This window comes from Sceloporus undulatus, chromosome 2 (assembly GCF_019175285.1).
Source record: "Sceloporus undulatus isolate JIND9_A2432 ecotype Alabama chromosome 2, SceUnd_v1.1, whole genome shotgun sequence".
NCBI lineage: Eukaryota > Metazoa > Chordata > Lepidosauria > Squamata > Phrynosomatidae > Sceloporus > Sceloporus undulatus.
Genome location: NC_056523.1, coordinates 166,737,392 through 166,756,713, shown reverse-complemented (window position 1 = coordinate 166,756,713; position 19,322 = coordinate 166,737,392). Strand labels below are relative to the sequence as shown.

The window sequence follows — 19,322 nt, the reverse complement described above, 5'->3', positions numbered from 1 at the left end:
CTGATTGCTGCACAATTTCTTATTCAAGGCCAAGAAGCAGGCCAGCCATTCTTTCCCCTGGTCATAGAATCATAGTGTTGGAAATTCAGTCCAGTTCCCTCTCATGTAGGGATACAAAATCAAAGCACTCCCTACAGAAAAACCTCCAAAGAAAGAGACTCCACTACACTGTGCATTCCACTGTCAAACCACTCTTATTATCAGGAAGTTCTTCCTAATGTTTAGGTGGAATCGCTTTTCCTGGTCAGTTGACAACCCCAATCCAAATGCTGGATATCACGGCGAGCAGATATATACTTTTTTATTAAGCAGATTGGGTTTCCAACTGTTTCCTTGAGAGAGACCTCTGCATGCTTAACCATTCACATGATAGCCTGAAATTTAGTGGGAAAAGGTGCTTCTGTAACTGTAGCTTCATGCAGCTGAAATCCAGGGAACTAGCTGTATGTTTTGTTATGCTACTAATAACATTTTAAATGCAGATCTTCACTCAGAAGAAAAACTGAGGATTGTAAAAGAAGCTTAGTTGCAATGAGACATACTGTGGTTTTGCTATGGGCTTGGAAGGCCATATTTTAAAGCACCTACATATCTAGGGTTGCATCTACACTGTACAACTGATGCAGTTTGACATCACTTTAAATTCCATGGCTCCATTCTACAGAATCCTGGGTTTTCGAAATTTTGCAAGACACCAGCACTCACTGGCAAAGAAAGCAAAAGAACTTGCAAAATTATAAATCCTAGGATTCCATAGAATGGAGCTCCAATACTTAAAAGTGGTGTCAAACTGCATTATTTCTACAGTGCAGATGCACCCTAGATCTCTTCAAACAAGGCCTCTTCATACTGTTGAGAGAATAAGCGATGCCATGGCAAACAGGTACAGTTTTACTCTCTTGCATTCTCTCTCTCTCTCACTCACACACACATATACAAGTAATGGGAGGAACATTTGAGCATCCCCTTTATGTCCAGTGTGAGTCACCTCCATGACTGCACTCTACAAGCTTCTCTCACTGGTTGGGCTCTCCTCAAAATATCTAGTCCTGCTCCCCCTCTCTCCTCTTTCTCCTCCTCCTCTTCCCCTCCAATTATAGTGAGGAAGTGCCTCCAGAATGCCTCTGAGGGTGCTCATATACTTAGTGTATGCTTAAATTAGTGTACTCAGACTTTTGAGAGCATCCACAGTCTTGAAAGCCTCCATTGCCAGTGCAAGGGGCTTGAAATGAAGATGGCCATCAGCTGAGCACAATTTGCTGCTCGCAAATAGCACCTGAAATCACTCCTTGTGGTAGGACCTTCAGGGTTGATACCAGCAATTTCTCCTGTGTCAATCCAGCAGTTGGTGCTCTGATGTAAAGTGCATTTGTGTGGAAGCAACCAGCATGAAGTTAAGTGACTACAGATTGTGCTTGAGAGAATAAGACACATCATTTGAGGCACTTTCTAGGACATAAGCCCTGGTGTTTAGGAGCAGAGGGAGGATAGGTACTTCATACATTCTCATATCTGTGCAAACCCTAGGTATCTGTGTAGTTTAGAACCCATGGACTCCCACATGCTCTCTGAATTAGTAGCTGGACATGAGAACAATGTGCACATTGGTTAGATATTGATCTATGACAAGTGATGGGCAACTTTTCCCCACTAGACAAGGTCACCAAACAGGGTATAAATCTGGTTTTACATTATTTTTTGGTTGCTTCAAGTTTTTTTTAATGCAAATTCTTGTGCATGAGTATCAAGCAAAATAGATTTTGAGAATATGGCCTGCATAGTGTGACTCTGCTGTGCCACCCTGCCAAAGCAATACATCATGATACCACCCTGTACCTTTCTCTGATTGGTCGCTTTCACATATGTAGTGTTTACAGTATGGGGCTACTAGGGAAAGTGGAGTCAGAAACTGCAAGAGCAGAAATATACAACATATTGAAGAGAAATGCCATCAAATAGGGAATGACTGGTGATTGTATCTCAGTTCAGAGCCAAACTTTAAAACTGTTTGGTTTGGACAAAGTGTAACAAAATAGTAAAAGTAAATATCTGTACACATGTTCATGACAAACAGAATGGGTATCTTTCCTTCAGAAAGTAAAGGATTGCAGCAAGCAACATCTGGACATGCACAACATAGCAAAGTTTGGGTTCCTAGTTACACAGGCTCAATGGGCACAGTTGATATCTCTGCACTCATAATTTCTTTCCATGTACTCATAATCTATCTCACTTTGAACTACAAAAATAATAAAGTTTCTTACATCAAAGTCAGGATTCATTATATGCTCAGGAATTATAACCTACAAGCCAAGCAATTCCCAGTTTCAGTGGCATCTGTACCCAAAAAGCTGAGCCATCTGGAGTTGCAAACTATCTCACTTGAAAATCCAAAACACTGCTTTGTTTGGGGGTTTTTTAACATCTCTTTTGTACTCTCTGGTTTAATCCCAAAGGCCAGCTTTGTTTAGAGGCTCCTGTGTCCTCCTGTGATAGATGCACACAGGAACAGCTGCGAGAGCCTGAAAGAGGCAGCACCATGCTGGGTACAGGAAATAATCTGGCACCAGCTTGGCCTGGCCTGGCTTCTGCAAGCAGCAGGTTGTGAAGAGGAGCGGGTGTAGAGGGAGGAGAGATGCCTGTCCTTCCCTCGGCACCTCCTATAACCCCAACACGGATACCAAGGAAGTTGATGAATTATTAAGCAGGCCCTGTCCTGGGCATCTGGGTTTGAGGTCTGCACTGCCATAGGCTGTGTTCTAACACATCACAGACATCATCGGCCAGCATGGACAAGGGAAAAGCTGCTACGTACAGTGTAGCCACAAAGTCACAGCTTTTGGAAGCCGCATATTGAAGCACTGAAGCTTGTGGAGCCCCAGAGATGTTTCATTCTGCATGCTGGATCCAGAGATTTTATGTCCCAGGAGCTGCCTAGGAAAGGAACCAACTATTGACAGCTCATTCTGTCACTTCTCTTTGCTGCACATCTCCTACATTCCTCTTTTCCAGACTCCATCTTATTTCCCTTCTTGGATCCCCTCATTTTCTACCTTGCTTCTTCTTCCTTTTTTGTTTTCCTTCTTTGTGCAAAACAACCTCTTTCTAACTTTCCTTCTCCTCCTCAACCCAACCTTGTCTTTCTTTCTAACATCAGTCCCATCACTGTTCAGCCTTCTCCCAGCCCATTTCCTTCTGTCCTGTCTTGGTTGGTCCATCCTTGACTTCCACGACTGGGAGTCCTCAACTCCAGCTGTGCAGGGAGCACATCAAAGGGGACCTGGAGGGGGGAAGATGCCCATCCAGATATTCTGCACCATTTCTTTCTCTTCAAACAAAGAAAAACACACCATTGTCAAGTGTGCATCTGGAAGTAATGATGAAAAACCCCACTCTGACCAGCAAGAACCAGAGGCCCTGGAAGAGGATTATGAAGAGGAAGAAGAGCTGGAGGTGGAGGAGGAGGAGGAGGAGGAGGAAGGAGACGCTCCAAATCTGGTGGCTTTTGCCAACAGCTGCACCTTGCATGGGGCCAACCATATCTTCATAGGAGAGAGCTTTGGGGTGCGCCAGACCCTCTGGGCAGGTGCTTTCCTGATCTCGCTGTCCATCTTCCTTTCCCAGGTTGCTGGGCGCATATTCTTCTACCTAGAATATCATCACATCACACAGCTGGATGAGATGGAAAGTCCCCAGATGACTTTCCCAGCTGTCACTTTCTGCAACATCAATGGCATCCGAGTGTCTCAGCTGACCTATGATGATCTGATGTATATTTCACCCCTCGTGGGCTATGATGTAGGGGCATACTTGGAAGCAGGTTTCCCATTAGCCCAACCTAGCCTTGAGGTCCCTGAAGAGCCTCTCAACCTGTATAACTTTTATGACCAGAACAGCCATCAGCTGGAGGACATGATGTTGACTTGTAAATACCGTGGGGAAGCCTGCAGGCCTGATGATTTTACTGTGGTGAGTGGCTCTAGTTTTAGTGACAGTGATGGAGAAGGGGTAGTTTTATGCGAGAAGGGGATATTTGTGAACTTGCTTACTCTCCTGTTGGCGAAACAGCTGGTGCCAATGTGGTATAGTGGATGGAGGGCTGGGCTGGGGTGTGAAACATCTAGACTTTGGTCCCCATGGACCTATGAAACTCAGTCTGCCCCCAACCCAGATTGGACTTCATCACAGTATTGTTGTGATGATCAGGTGGGAAGGAGAAAAGCTATGCACGTTGCCTTGAGCTCCTTGGAGCAAAGGGAGGTTATAAATACAATTAAGGAATATATAATAAATGTATAATAACTTTATTGGAATGTACCTTAATTAATAATACTTCTGTTATGAACCCATGAGCATGCTTTTGAGTTCCCATACCTCTTTTGTAGGCTAGTTTTCAACTAACAACAACAAGATTGGGGAAGGGTGGGGAAGGAAGAGAGAAAACTGTTCCCGTGGGGAAGACGCACCAAAATCAGCAGTTTATGATGTCTTAAGACCAGTAGTCCTTACAACCTGGGGGTGGGGGCTTCAAGTCACCTGTCAACTTACAGTAACTCCATGAGTTTCATAGGGGTTTATTATGTGAAATATACTCAGAGTGGTTTTTGCCAGTTTCTTTCTCTGAAACAGACCCTACAGCACTGTTATTTCTTAGCGGTTTCGCAACCAAGTACTAACCAGAGCTGATACTGCTTAGCATCCAAGATCAGATGGGATCTGGTGCCTGTAGGGTATTTAGAAGGATTCCTTAGATCCTTATAGTGGAGATTAATTTTAAGTAGTATACTAGGAACGCAGAGCTAGCGTTCCTAGTATAGGGAGTATGACCTAGGAAAGTGGGTAAATAAAATCCCTTTTTAACTACATAAATAGTTTCCTATGGCGCATTATAGTTCATTGTCCATTTACCTTCCTTTGACTCTTTTACAAAGCAAGTTGGTGTGCTGAAATATTCCCCCTTCTGTGTAAATATCAAGGGTAGAGCAGCCCTGTCTGTCTTAAGCAACTAGGAAGGAATATCTTGTATTCAAAGGACTATTCAGAGAATATGTCGTATACAAAAAAAATCTAGCAGCAATAGCAGCTTCATTTATATAATGCTTTTCATACCGCACTGAGCAGTCCCTAAGCCAAGGGTTCCCAACCTGGGGGTCACCAGGTTGGGAATCCCCGCCTCCGCCTCCCCTTTTCTCCGCGGGTGCCGGCGCTAGCGCAGGCACCGCACGGGGAAAAGGGAGGGGGTGGGGCTCCCTCCTCTTTCCCTTCTCCCTGCAAGTGCTGGCCCTCGCAAGGAGAAGGGGATGGGGATGGGGCCACCTCCTCCTCTCCCTTCCCACAGCTGCCAGACAACCTCGGCGAGGCAGGGAAAGGGGCAGGGTCCCTCCTCTCCCTCCCTTCCCGCGGCTGCCAGGCAGCCACGGCGAGGCAGGGAAAGGGGCGGGGGTCCCTCCTCCTCCTCTCCCTCCCTTCCCACGGCTGCCAGACAGCCGCGGGGAGGAAGGGATGATCGGGGCTGCCTCCTCCTTTTCTCCCCGCGGTTGCCAGGCAACCACAGGGAGAAGGGGGATGGGACTGCAAGCCCCAGAGGCCTTTGCGGCCGGAAGTCCCGCCCCTTCTCCCCTGGTGGCCTCCCTAATTGGTTGGGAGGCTGGGAAGGGTGGGACTTCCAGCAGCAAAGCCTGCTGGGGCTTGTAGGCGGCTGGAAGTCCCGCCCCTTCCTGGCCTTCCAACCTATCAGGGGGGGCCACAGGTGGGACTTTCCTCCCCAAAGGGGGTCATGGCCCAACAAAGGTTGGGAACTGCTGCTCTAAGCAGTTTATAACTGTAAACTAATTGCCCCCAACAAGCTGGGTACTCATTTTAGAGACCTCAGAAGGATGCCAGGCTGAGGCAACCCTGAGCCCCTGGCTGGGATTGAACTCAAACCTTGCGGTTTGTGAGTGAGTGGCTGCAGGAGCAGCATTTAACTACTGCACCACCAGTGTGTCTACTCAGAAGCAAGCCCTATTAAATTACATAAGCTTCCAACATTCCCAGGTGGCACTAGGACTTAAAGGCAACTTTTGGGAATATGCATATATTTGCAACTAGATCTGCCTCAAGATATAATTCCCTGCTTGTGGGTCTAATACTAATAATTAATCAATTAGCATTTCCTGTCCTTTAATGATACCTCAAAGTCTGTTAACGCAAGTGGATTGCCTCCCCCTGCCTAATAGTATGCATTGTTAGATCATAATCTCAACAGCTAAAATCTTTCTTTCCTGACCCCACCATTCTAGTGCTCTGTGTAAATGCCTTCTTCCTAACTCAGTTACACACCTGTGCTTTGTGTTGTGGGGAAAAGGGAACTTCAGCATATGTGACTTTGTCATTCTGGAAGTACTACAGCCTTGTCCTGTTTTTTTTATTATTATTTTTAATGTTCCTAATTACTCACCTGACAAGCCATTGTAGTGTAATGTTTTGAGCATTGGCCTATGACTCTGGGGATCAGGGTTTGAATCCCCTCTTGACCATGAAAACCCATTGGGTGACCTTGGGTAAGTCACACACTCTCAGCCTCAGGGGATGGCAAACCCTTCTGAACAAATCTTACTAAGAAAACCTTGTTATAGAGTCACCTTAGGGCTGGAAATGACTTGAAGGCACACAAGAACAACAATTACCCACCCACTTGCCTTGCTGTATCCTTTAGTGCAGGTTTGCATTGCTGATTCATCTCATCCAACTGGTGGGGTAGATATGTCCCCCTCTGTCTAGGTGAACTGTCCCCCTAGTCTTCTACAAGTCTGTCCTGATCCCACTTTGAAAGTGCTAGCCTCTGAGTCAGTGGAATTGATCTGTTTAGTTGTCACTCACAGATTTTAAGAACCAAAAGGGCCTGGGCTCCTTGTACAAAAGTAACTCAGTCCTTCATACACACTGATACAAGAGATATCCATGTCCATCCTCTGATCCCAGCTTAAGCAATGTGCTTGAGAGGGTTTATCCTGGTGATAAATTATTTGTGTTATAGCTTGATCTCTGAGTGGAGGAACTGCAATAGTATTTCTGCCTAGAACACAGCTTTTAATAGTGTGTGCGCATGCGCGCGCTCACACACACACACACACACACACACGTGAAAGCAGGCAACCCCAGAGCCAATTCTCAGTGCTCATTAGGTGAAGGAAGGCTGTCCTCAGCTAAGGAAGGAGGCGCCATTTTACCTGTCTTATCTGATGGCTATACCAAAGATGTTAAATATGAAGATGTAATTGGTGTATATACATTTTCCTATGGAAACAGGAACATTAGGGAAGCCAAAGCAATTTCTGCTGGGAGGGGAGTATGGTGAGTAAGAGTCCTACATTATAATGGACTTTACAGTTCAGTTGCTTTCAAAGGAGAGTCTTCTGCTTGGGGAATTTCCTTTCCAGCTGATTTGAACAGCTAGATGTCCCAGTTTGGTTCAGAGAGAAGGAACTCTGATCAGGGAAAGCCTGGAGGATGCTCATCAGCAGCAAGTGACTGGACTGCAGAGTGAGGGGGCACTGCCGTCACTAGGCCACCAACTCCCTGTTTATTTTGTTGTATTTCTATTTCACTTATCTTAAATTCTTTCTAAATCTGTGGTCCTATATATAAATCGTTGTTGTGTGCTTTCAAGCCATTTCTGATTTACAGCAACCCTAAGGCAAACCTGTCATGGGGTTTTCTTGGCAAGATTTGTTCAGAGGAGGTTTGCCATTGCCTTCCCCTGAAGTATGTGAACATTTTAAGCAAATCTGTATCCATCTTTGTCCTCTTTTGGTAATGCTTGCTCTCTTGCTCATTCTCTTTCTGTGGCAATGGGATAACTACCTAGAAAGCAGATTAATTCCTTTTTTCCCAACTCCCTCCCCCATACTTCTGTTGATTGTATGTCCATTGGGGTAAATGAGAACATCCCTTAAAACACAAATAACATATCTGAATGTGTGTTTGTTTGATTGTTTTAAATCACCTTCTCACCCTTCTCCATTGTCCTGAAGTTGCAATTAATGTCACTGCCTCCTTTGGACCTGAGCCACTGGGTGTAAGAAACTCGCTAGTCCTAATATGCTCACTGACGAAACAGTCAACCATATTTACTTGGTTGAAGATCTGTCACATATAATCTTCTATATCTTTTTAGCTATATTGTATCTGTTTTCATTTGTAAGATACCTTGAGTCTCAGTTCTGGGAAAGGTAAGATATCAGTATCATTTCCATCTCCATCTTCACCTCCATCACCACCTTCAACAGTGTTTAATCACTGGTTTATTAGGGGAAGATCGAGCAGCCCATTCAAAAGCAGGACAGCCCATGTTGCGGACTACAATGGCCACAATGCCTGATCTGTTGCCATGCCAGCTAGGATCCATAAGAATTGTAGTTCAAAGCATAGCAGGGGGAAACAGGCTTTTGAAAACCTGTGAGGCCAAAGATTGTCTGCTCCATCCCCTTGTTTTCATCAACCTGCTATCTCCACTTTTGCTATTCCTTCCTACAGCCCTGTCCCTCCATACTGACTCCTCCAAGCTGTTTGCTGGTACAGTATTAAAGATGCCTGTGCACAGCAGAAACAGGGATTGCAGTACAGTAGGGCCTTCATATCTGCTGTAGTTTGGTTCCAAGACACTCCCCCCCCCCCCCCCCACCATAGATAACAAACTCTGTGGATGCACACGTTCCATTAAATACAATAGCATAGTGAAATGCTGTCCCTTTTATAAAATGGCAAAAACCAGATTTGCTTTTGGGATTTATATTTTTTTTAATATTTTCAAGCCATGGATGGTTGAATCTGAGGATACAGAGGGCTGACTGTAATAACCATCTGAGAGCAGCAAAGAAAGCAGAGAAATGAACACTGGCCATGGTAGGGGCTGAGGAAACAGAAGTGCATTTCAGGAAGAAGAAGCACCTTCACTGAACTGAACGTTTGAAGAAAGGAAGAATAGTTTTTAAATGGCTTTTAATTCTAATTGATAGCCCAATATAGTGGTTCCCAAACTTTGGTCCTCCAAGGGTTTTGGACATCACCTCCCAGAATCCCTGACTTTTGGCCAAGCTGTGTGGTGGTTTTGTGAGCTGAGGTCCAAAACACCTGGAGAACCAAAGTTTGGGAACCACTATTTAAATTATCCATAGAATTAAGAGCCATTTTTAAACTTTGGGAACTGTTTCTTTAATATGTTCTAATTTCTGTATGTGTTAAGTGCAGTGAATCTACACACACACACACCTGTATATGATAATCTTCATCACCACCCTCATTGCTACCCTTACTCTCATCAGAGATTTGTCTTACTAGCAGACCAGAAGAATTCTAGCAAGGACTGTTGCCCAGTAGTTGAACATGTGCTTTGTGTTTATAAAGTGTCACACATTCAATCCCAGCCATCTCTTGATAAACCTGGAGAAGGCTCTTCTCTAGGATGGCCTTATGCCCTATTTTAAGAGAACAGTTTGAAGACTTGTCAGAGAGCACCGTTCTTTTTTCTTAAAAGTCTGTCTGTTTAAAAAAATAAAGAAATGAAAGAAAGAAGATCAGGTCATCCACAGTGAGCAGTTGGACAGCAGGTAGACACAGGTCACCCAGCCATGGTCTTGTCTTCTAGGGTGAGTTGTATTGTATTCCTCTCAATTCAAAACAGTTAAGTTTGTAGACTGTGGCCATGATGTAGAAAGGTGCTGGATTATAATTCCCATATTCCCATAGTCAGCTGCTCGCTGTGGGATTATGGGAGTTGCAGTCCAGCCCATCCAGGGGGAATCATCTTGAGAAAGACTATTCTTGCTATCAGGGACGTAGCCAGGATTTTGGGAAGGGGGGGGGTCCAGACTAAGTGCCACCATTTTGAGAGGCTAAGAGCCCCCCCCCCAAGACACAAAAAGGGGGTTGAGCGTTTACATTAGAATGGCACCACTTGAACTTCCGTTATGGCTCCGTGCTGCTATGGAATCTTGGGATTTGTAGTTTTGAGAAGCTGTTTGGCCTTCTCTGTCAGGTGCCACAACAAACTACAAGTCCCAGCATTCCACAATATGGTGCCAAGGGCAGCTAAAGTGGCATCAAACTGGATTATTTTTTTCAGTGCAGATGCAAACTGAGTCCTTCCTCTGAAGGCGTTTACATCAGATAAATTCAGCTCGATAAAGCAAAGCGCAGCTGTTCAAGCAATGAGCGGCAGCCACTCTGTTCATGCTCAGAGACACTCTGTTCATGCTCAGAGACATTGCATTCCAACTTCTGAGCTGAGCTAAGAACCCAGGCTGCATCCACACAACATTTCATTCCCACTTCCAAGAGGGATTTTTAATTCCAACACACACACACTCTACATACACACATGCACACAATTTTTAATTCCAAGACTCATCTATCTATCTATCTATCTATCTATCCGTCTGTCTATCATAATTTTAAATTCCAAGACATTATACCTTCCATTCTTTTTATAAAAAACAAACCCCTTTAAGAGAATCCTGTTTTGGGAGAAAGGCAGGGTATAAAATCAATCAATACAAAATTATTGTGCAATAGTCCATCAGTGCATGGCTTGCATTATAAGACTTTATAACTTTAAAATGTTATACATTTAAAAACAATTAAAATCACAGTAGGCTCAGAGAGCTATAGAATCATGGAATTATAGAGTTGGAAGAGACCCCAATGGCCATCCAGTCCAACCCCATTCTGCCATGCAGGAACTCCCAGTCAAAGCATCCCCAACAAATTATGTAATGGAGGTGTTTATCTACATTGTAGAAAGATATATTATAGATTAATGCTATGGAAAATCACCACCTTGAGTCTGTATATTGGGAGAAAGGCAGGATATAAGAAAATAACAACAACAACAACATCTGGGTATTGTAGTTTTGTGAGACATTTAGCATTCTTTGTCAGAGAGCTCTGGTGCCACAACATACTACAAATCCCAGGATTTTCCATAGCATTAAAGTGGTGTTGAACTGGATTATTTCTGCAGTGTGCAGCCTTATTAGACTGCATTCCCAGCAGTCTGTGGTGCTGCTGGATGATGGGGCCTGCAGTCTAGCATTGCCTGGAGCAGAGCCATAGGACTCCAGAGCCCCAATTCATCCTCTGGCAGAATTTTGGGGAAACTCCTTTAAAAAGGCAAAAATAAGGAAAATAAAAACTCCTTGCAAAGTAAAACCCAGAGGTCTTCCAATGGACTTTGCTTCCAAGGCAGGAGGGCAGAGAGGCCAAGATCTTTAGATTGATTCCTTAGGTTAATTAATCCTAGAATCCTAGAGTTGGAAGAGACCCCAAGAATGGCCATCCAGTCCAACCCCATTCTGCCATGCAGGAACTCTCAATCAAAGCATCCCCATTGATATGCTGAAAAGGGGCCAGCTAAGTGTAGTTTATTTTATTTTTATTTTAAAAATGAGAAAAAAACAAGGCTGGAAGGAGCAGAAAAGGGCCAAGCCTTGATATCTGGACCCCAGAACATACTAACTCCCAGAATTCCATAGCCAAGAGCCACAAAAGAGTTAAATCGCTGCCAAACCTGGTTATTTCTTGAGTGTGGATGCAGCCTGATGCAGCCTCCTGTCCCTCCCTCGCTCCCTCTCCTCCAGGGCTTTTTGGCCCCTCCCCTCAGGCCCCGCAACAGAAGTTTAGGGGCGGCACTTGGGCTCCTCCTGGCTTTGCCAGGGCCGGGAGGAGAGCCTCCTCACCCTCCCATTCTTCCTCCCTCTCTCTCTCTCAGCCTCCCTGCTCCCAGCGAATTTTTCCCTCTAGTCCTCCGTGCTTTTGATGGAGGGGACGGAGGAGTTTTAAAGTGCCTTGATTCACTTCCTCCCTCCCTGGAAGATACTTTTATTTTGGCAAAAGCACAAGGGAGGAGGGGGAGGAGGAGGAGGAGGAGGAGGAGGAGTGGAAGCCAGACTGACTCCTATGGAAACGAAAGGGAAAGAGCTTGGTTTGTCTTTCCCCCTTTCCCTCTCGGAGTGTAACAGAAATTTCAGAAAGGAATTTCCACCACAGGAGCTCCGTGGTTTTAATGGTGAGGAGGAGGGGGGGAGGAAGGAGCTTAAATGCCCCCAGGGCCTGATGGGGGGGGGGCAGGACCCCCCCAAACCCCCCCCCCCCCCCACGTCCTTGTTGCTATATAAAAATTATGAGAAAGCAGGAGATCCAAAGACAGCTTGAAACTTCAGCTCGTGGCGATCTGGAGGCATCATTTTTATTTTTCTCCTCTGTTTAAAAAGACTGGGCCCTGAGGGGTTTTTTTTTTCTTTCTTTCTTTCTTCTCTGTGGACCTTGGAGAAAGTTTTTGGAAGACAGCTCACTGAAACCCTCAACCAGCCTGGCTAGTAAAGTTTCCAAGCTCTGCTTCTCCAGCAGTGTCTTAAGTACAGGTTCTGTAGGAGCAAAAGGGATTTGGGGGCAATATTCTAGGGCGCCATTCAACAGAATAACCAAAAGTATCCCCAAGACAGTAAGACTGCATTTTGAAGTAATTGAAGAAAAATACATATTGCCATCTTAAAGAGGCCCATTACTCTGCTAAAACCAGAGCCTAAACATATTTAACCGCAGCTCTGGTCCTAAGGCAGATTTCGTATAAAGGTTAGTTCAGGTCATTTCTGAACTCCACAGCCCCTTTAAGAAAGAGTCACATGCTCACACATGCAGAGAGAAAGCTGAAATTCAAGCTGGTTGATCGATATCTCAAGAGTCCTCTTTCCCGAGGCAAGGACAGCGGCAAAGGTGACTCTGATATCCTCACCATGCAGGCTGCAAGGCTAAACTTGTATCAAGAACAGTGGTTCTCAGATGATGGGGTAGGACCTGGGGGAGTGAGAATTTCTCAAGTGGGGCAGAAGACTTGGACGCCTTGAACCCTCCTCCTCCACCATCTCTTCCCAAACCTTTTTTTGTGTAAAATTTGCACATGCTCTGAATTAAATATTAAATTTACTTAAATAAAACTGTTCTAATTTGAATGATGTTATTTCCTTATAAAATGTTAAAATATGAATATATATGAATGTACAAATGAAAATGTGCATACTAAACAAAGCATTTTTATTCATATATTGCATCAAAGGGGAGAACAACATAGGTGTAAATGGTGAATCCCAAAGGTTAAAAGTTTGATAACCACTGATCTAGAAGAGGGAATCATGTAGCTCTCCAGTTATGATTGAACTGCAACTTCCCAGCAGCCTTAATTTGTGGGTCCAAGGGTGAGGAATGCTGGGGATTGCAATCCAAAAATATCTGGAGGGCATCATGACCACACCTGGTTTAGAGCTTTCTCACTGCTGATCTTTTGTATCATATCACACGTCCCTGTGTGTCTGAAGAATTGTACAAGAGGAGGTCAGTTGTCTGGGTGCAAAATTCTCCAGCCACAGCCAGTGGCATGGATTGGAGCGCTTGACTGAGACAAGGAAGACATGGGTTTAAAACCCCCACTCAGCCATGAAACTCATAAGGCAATCTTAAGCCATTCACTGGTAGGATTCAGCCCTAGGTATCTGAGCCTATCAAGCCAAAATATATACAACCCTTATGTCCGCAGACTTCATGCTTTGTTAGTTACATTTATATCCCATCTTTCTTCCAGTGCAATCTAGGCTGCATACATGGCTCCCCTTCTCATCCTCCTCTTAAATTAGATCAAGCTAAGAGAAAGTGATGGGCTCAAGGTTATCCAGAAAGCTTCAAGGGTCAGTGTGGACTTGAAACTGGCTTCGTCTAATTCCAGTTCAACACTCTGATCAATATGGTAGTATACTGAAGAGTTTATCACACCACCTCCATTCCAGCTGTAATTGCATTAATGAAGGGGAGGACATACATACAGGTTGGGAGCACTTTCTACTACGCGTCTTCATTAGCACGCCAGGTTGCTGGCTCTGCGTGCTCTCTTCCATCCTCGTCCCAAACCCTGCTTGCTGCCCTATCACTTAATCAACATGGCTTGCATTCGTGTGTGTGTGTGTGTTTAAATGGTTTTAATGGTTTTATGTTGTAATGTTTTAGGTTGTATTCTGTGTGGGAAGATTGTTGGATGTTACTGGGGATATATATTGTTTATTTTATTGTATTATTTTTGTATGTTGTGAACCGCTATGATCTACCTAGGAATAGCGGTATACAAAAAACATTTTATTTTTATTATTATTATTATTACTATTGCAGTTCTAAAGTTGTGCTAACATAGTTTAACAACAGCAAAAATGTTTTTTAAAAAGAAGTTTTAAAAAAAGTTCTGAAATAGCAAAGAGAAGGACATACTGGTCCAAAACACACTGCAGAAATAATCCAGTTTGAGGCTGCTTTATCTGCCCTCACTCAGTGCTAGGGAATCCTGGGAATTGTAGTTCATTGTGGCACCAGAGCTCTCTGACAGAGAAGGCCAAATGTCTCACAAAACTACAGTTTCCAGAATTCCCTAGCATTGAGCAAGGGCAGTTAAAGCAGTCTCAGACTGGATTATTTCTGCGGTGTGTTTTGGACCACTGCCACCACATGACCATGCAATCCCAGAACTGCCACTTAAGTAACTTACGGCACCTGAGGACTAGTGCTATACCAGTGCTGTTGGGATGTTATTGGTGGGGTTTTCCATCATTGGCAAGGTATGCCAATACCACCCTTCTAAGACAAAACAGGGATGACAGGGAGACAGTGTTGTGTGATAGGTATCACCAAAGGTGATATCAAACTTGAATGATGATTTAAAAGCCGCATGTGATAAAGTCCTGGCTCTCTTAATCCTTAAGTCATCCCTTCCTTTCCCTTCTCAGTATGACACAATTCAACACTTCTGGGCTTAATTAACTACAGCACCATACAGACAGGCGATCGCGGAGTCCTCCAAGGCCTCGCCGGGGCCTGGGAGGAGGAGAAGGCCGCTTGCCACCACGGCGATGGCCGCGATGACGGGCAGCCCCCGTGCCCCTTCCCGGCCTGAGAGGAGGCCGAGACTTCCTCCCAAGCCGGGAAGGAGGACAAGGTTTAAGAATGTAGGACTTTTTTTTTTAATTTCCTGGGAATTTAAAAAAAAAAAGTCCTACATTTTTAAACCTTGTCCTACATTTTCCCCGGTTTGGAGGTCCTCAGGTATGGCAACCCTACTCCAAAGTGACTAGAAGCAACTTTATTTTGGCCTGTCTGTATAGGGCCTACAATTCCTTATTAAGTCCCAACCAGGAAACTGGTGACCAGGACTGAAACAAGCCACAATTTTAAATCAAATTGCAGTTGAAGTTCCTGGTTTATTCAGATCCTGGTTACTGGTTCCTCTCCGTTGACGCCCCCTTGTCATGAGGGAGAGGCTTACGTACCCTAATGAAATTGTGAGCTATGCTGGCAGTAGTATAATAGCCACTGGTAGGGCCTCCCATGCCAGTCAGGTCACAACCGAAGGGTCTGACCAAGAGCGCCAAAGGGCAGGATGGGCTCTCTAGCCTTATGGCAACCAACCTAGGAGAAGGAAAACTCTAATCCCAAACCCGGGCAGATAGTGCTCATCTAACCCTGTAAGGTCAACCATCTAGGAGAAGGAAACTCTAATCAAACCTATGACCCGAGGACCTCGCTGCCACCATCCATGCTTGTCAAGGCCTCAGCAGATGAACCTCTAGTTTAAAGGGTGAGGCCAGTTCTGTGCATGCTGCGCTCCACCAGAAAAATCCATTGCACGGGCTTGAAGGATACATCCAACTTCAGAAAAAGCCCTGTAGCGATAGGTGAGGGACGAAACAGCAGATGTAAAGATGCACTGGAAGCCGCAGACCCAACCCTGCATGCAGGCGGTTCAGGACTTTGGTCACTTGAGACTGACTCGGGGATGACAATCTTGTTCGGCAGCATCCTGAATGACCAAGCAGCCTTTTTTAAGGAGAACACTGCTTGCTCCATATGGAGAGGGGCCTAAAAAAGGTAGCCTAAAGAAAGCTCATCCCCATCTACCCGGTTGGCTAGCCACTAGAATCTGCCTGAGAATTCTAAATACCCCTCCTTAAAACTGCAAATCCCAGAATGCAACAGGAGGCAGCTAGAGCAGTTAAAGTGGAATAGTAGCACTATAAGAGTATAGTGTGATAAACACCTATGTAACATTTGTCGATCTCACCAAAGCCTTCGACACTATGAGTAGAAAAATTCTGTGGCAGATCCTGGAACGACTAGGATGCCGCCCCCAAATTCCTCAAAATGATTACCCTGCTACATGAAGGCCAGCAAGGTCAAGTCAGATATGGCGATGCTCTCTCGGAGCCCTTTCTAATAACTAATGGTGTGAAACAAGATTGTGTTCTCGCTCCAACTCTATTCACAATCTTCGTCAGCATGATGCTCCAAAGGGCTACGGCAGATCTCAAAGAAGAAGACGTCATTTATATACGCTACCGTACTGATGGTAGCCTGTTTAACTTAAACTGTCTGAGGGCTTGCACTAAGACTCCAAACTATCTAGTTCATGAGCTGCTTTTTGCTGACAATGCTGCCCTCGTTGCCCATACGGAAGCAGCTCTGCAGCGCCTACCATCTTGTTTTGCTACAGCTGCAGAGCTCTTTGGGTTGGAAGTCAGCCTGAAGAAAACAGAAGTTCTCTACCAGCCTACACCACAGGAAGAACACTACCATCTCCACATCACTGCTGTGCCTTCTGCAACCGGACTTGTTTATCTCGGATTGGCCATTTTAGTCATCAATGCACTTGTAGAAAGCGCGGGATGAGTCCTTCCTGAATCTTCGTTCGCAAAGTAAAGCCAGAGAGAGGCCAGAGAGGGTTACTACAGTTTTCTAGTCTGGGTATAATTATACTGCGTTTCGGTTATTTAACCCAGGAAATATTGTCTTAAGGTAAACTGAGAAAGGAATGGTACCGAGGTTAAGTACACACGCAGAAGGGTTGTATGTATGTTGGCTTAATATTGTGTGATATGTACATTTGAAAAGAAGTCATTTTCTCTCAGGCTAAGCTGCTTCCCAAGGCTCCTATGATGATAGAAGGGGGAGAACTGTGATCATTGTCCTGAGCCCTGTGTTATGAAGTAAAATCAATAGGAACATGATCCAGATCAGAAGAGAAACAGTAGCATCATAATTGAGCATGGGTGGGGCAACTGTGGCTATCCAGATGTTTTTGGACTGCATCTCCTATTGTCCCTCACCATTAGCTGATAGGCGTTGTGAGCAAAGAAATTCTCAATGATCATATAGTTGCCCACCTCTGTTTTAGAGGAAGGGCTAACCTTCAACTATGCATTACAAAAACATTGGTTTTGTTAATAATGCTGCTCATTTACCATTTTTTAAAAATCTGCTTCTTAGAATTCATAAAGGAATTTTGCCTCCACTGTTTCTGTCTGTTGTAAATCCACACAAGAGCCATTGTCCTCATACACCCAGGTCTTTTGTTTTTTATCTGAAGCCTTTAATTCTTAAAGTTATTCATGTTTGAGTGACTCCATATATTTCCTCAATAAAATAGAAGAGGTGCATCATGTCAAAAGAAGTAAATGTTTCTTTGGTTATACTAGGATCATATTTATATATCCATATTCCTCTGCATAAAGCTTTTGATATCATTGAAAGCACCTTAACTATTAAGGGAAGATGCCGGGAAACATCTAACCCATTTATTTATTATGACTCTGGCAGAGAGAGAACACTCTACATAAGAAATGATTTGGAAAAGGGGGGATCTTGGATATTTTTGTGGTTCAATAAATCTTCTGTACACCTTCTCTAGTCTGCCTCACTGATCAGTGTTGGGAGCCATCACCCTCTTTCATGGTTCTGAATATAAAAATCCCGTAACAAGCTTTCTCAAGGACAAAGTAAAGTCAGTTTTCTAAAAGGCTTGACTAAACATTGGACACTCTATGAAAGATTGTAGGCTGCCAGAGGTCCCCAGTCCCTTCCTCACTCCCCCTCCATGTTCATCTGAGGGCTAAACTAGGTGGGGCAGTGGCAGATCCATCTGTTTCAAAGCAGATTTGCCCCAGTAAAAGAGAAACAGGTGGGTCTGCTCTTAACAACCAGGGACGTACAGAGGGAAGAAATGCTGAACCCTTTCCCCAACACCTTCTCTTGGAAACTCCTCTTGTCGATTCCCACCCACCCACCCACCCACCCCGAGATTGCATCTACACAGCAGAATTAATGCTGACACCGCTTTAACTGCTGTAGCTCCAGGCTATGGAATTCTGGAATTTGTAGTTTTGTGAGATATTTAGCCTTTTTTGTCAGAGAGCTCTGGTGGCACAGCAAACTACAAATCCCAGAATTCCATAGGGTGGAGCCATGACAGTTAAAGCAGTGTCAAGCTGCATTAATTCTGCAGTGTGGCAGTAGCCTGTGATGCAAGCACATTTCCCATAGTAAAGCTCAACTGAGGAGCCAAACTACTGGAAGGTACATACCCAGACAAAGGGCAGTGAGAAGAGGTCCGCACTCTTGACCCCATCATCATTATCATCAGGGCATTTCCTTTATCTTATGGAGGGTTGGGTATTCCACACCTCCTTTTCAGCCCTTCATTGTTTGGAACTGAGATAAGAGTTGTTCTCTGTGCTCATAGTGGCTACAGGCAGGGCAAACAGAGGAACCTTCCCAGTGAAAGAGGGTTGTTCAGGACTGCATGGTTTCCCTCTGAAAGGAGGTGGGTGCTTTTTAACATTTTCTACTATCATTTCTGACCCACAACACTTTGCATCATAAATCAGATAAGGAGAAAACGCAGAACAGATCGCAAAACATAATAAAAGTGTAGGTGTCTAAACTACACCTGACTGCTAGAATAGAGGCAAGATGGGCAACAGTGGCCCTCCAGATGTGTTTGAAATTGCCATTCCCCTAATCCTTGGTCAACACTGGCTATGTGGCATAGGGCTGTTGTCCAAAATATCTAGACATCCTCAGTCGCCCAGCTTGCACTAAAGCTGCACAATTAGCCAGTCAGTGGCTTCTAACATTTGGGAGAACTGGGAGGTTGGAATCCTCACATATACCAGATATATATTTCATGGAAAAGAATAAGAAATAGTCAGATAGAAAGTACACTAAACATTATTCATTGCAGCCATTTTATTACATCTCTTTAATACTATATTTAAGACTTTCAGAGGATGTTGATGTGTTTTAAGTTTCTGAATATTTTTAGTATGTTCAAGCTCCACTTTTGCTTTAGTTCAAAGGGAGGTTGAAGAAGAAAATAATATTTCCTTGTGTGATCTGCAACATCTGATTCACCATTTATCCAAGATAAAAGCTTCTGTCTAGATGACAGTTAAGCTTTCATCCTAGCACATCTTTCT

At 44.3% G+C, this 19,322-nt stretch overlaps 1 protein-coding gene across 2 annotated transcripts in view; it reads left to right on the top strand.

The window, feature by feature from the left end:
- The window catches only part of ASIC1 (acid sensing ion channel subunit 1), a 252,408-nt gene that overhangs the window by 184,683 nt on the left and 48,403 nt on the right, over window positions 1-19,322 (top strand). The window contains exon 1 of one of the 2 annotated variants that reach the window (XM_042454123.1): window positions 3,162-3,969. The exons of the other annotated variant lie outside the window; for it this stretch is intronic. Coding sequence (XP_042310057.1) covers window positions 3,295-3,969 — 675 coding nt within the window. The 5' untranslated portion in view covers window positions 3,162-3,294. Of the gene's footprint in view, window positions 1-3,161; window positions 3,970-19,322 lie in introns of those variants that run through there. 2 annotated transcript variants of the gene reach the window in all.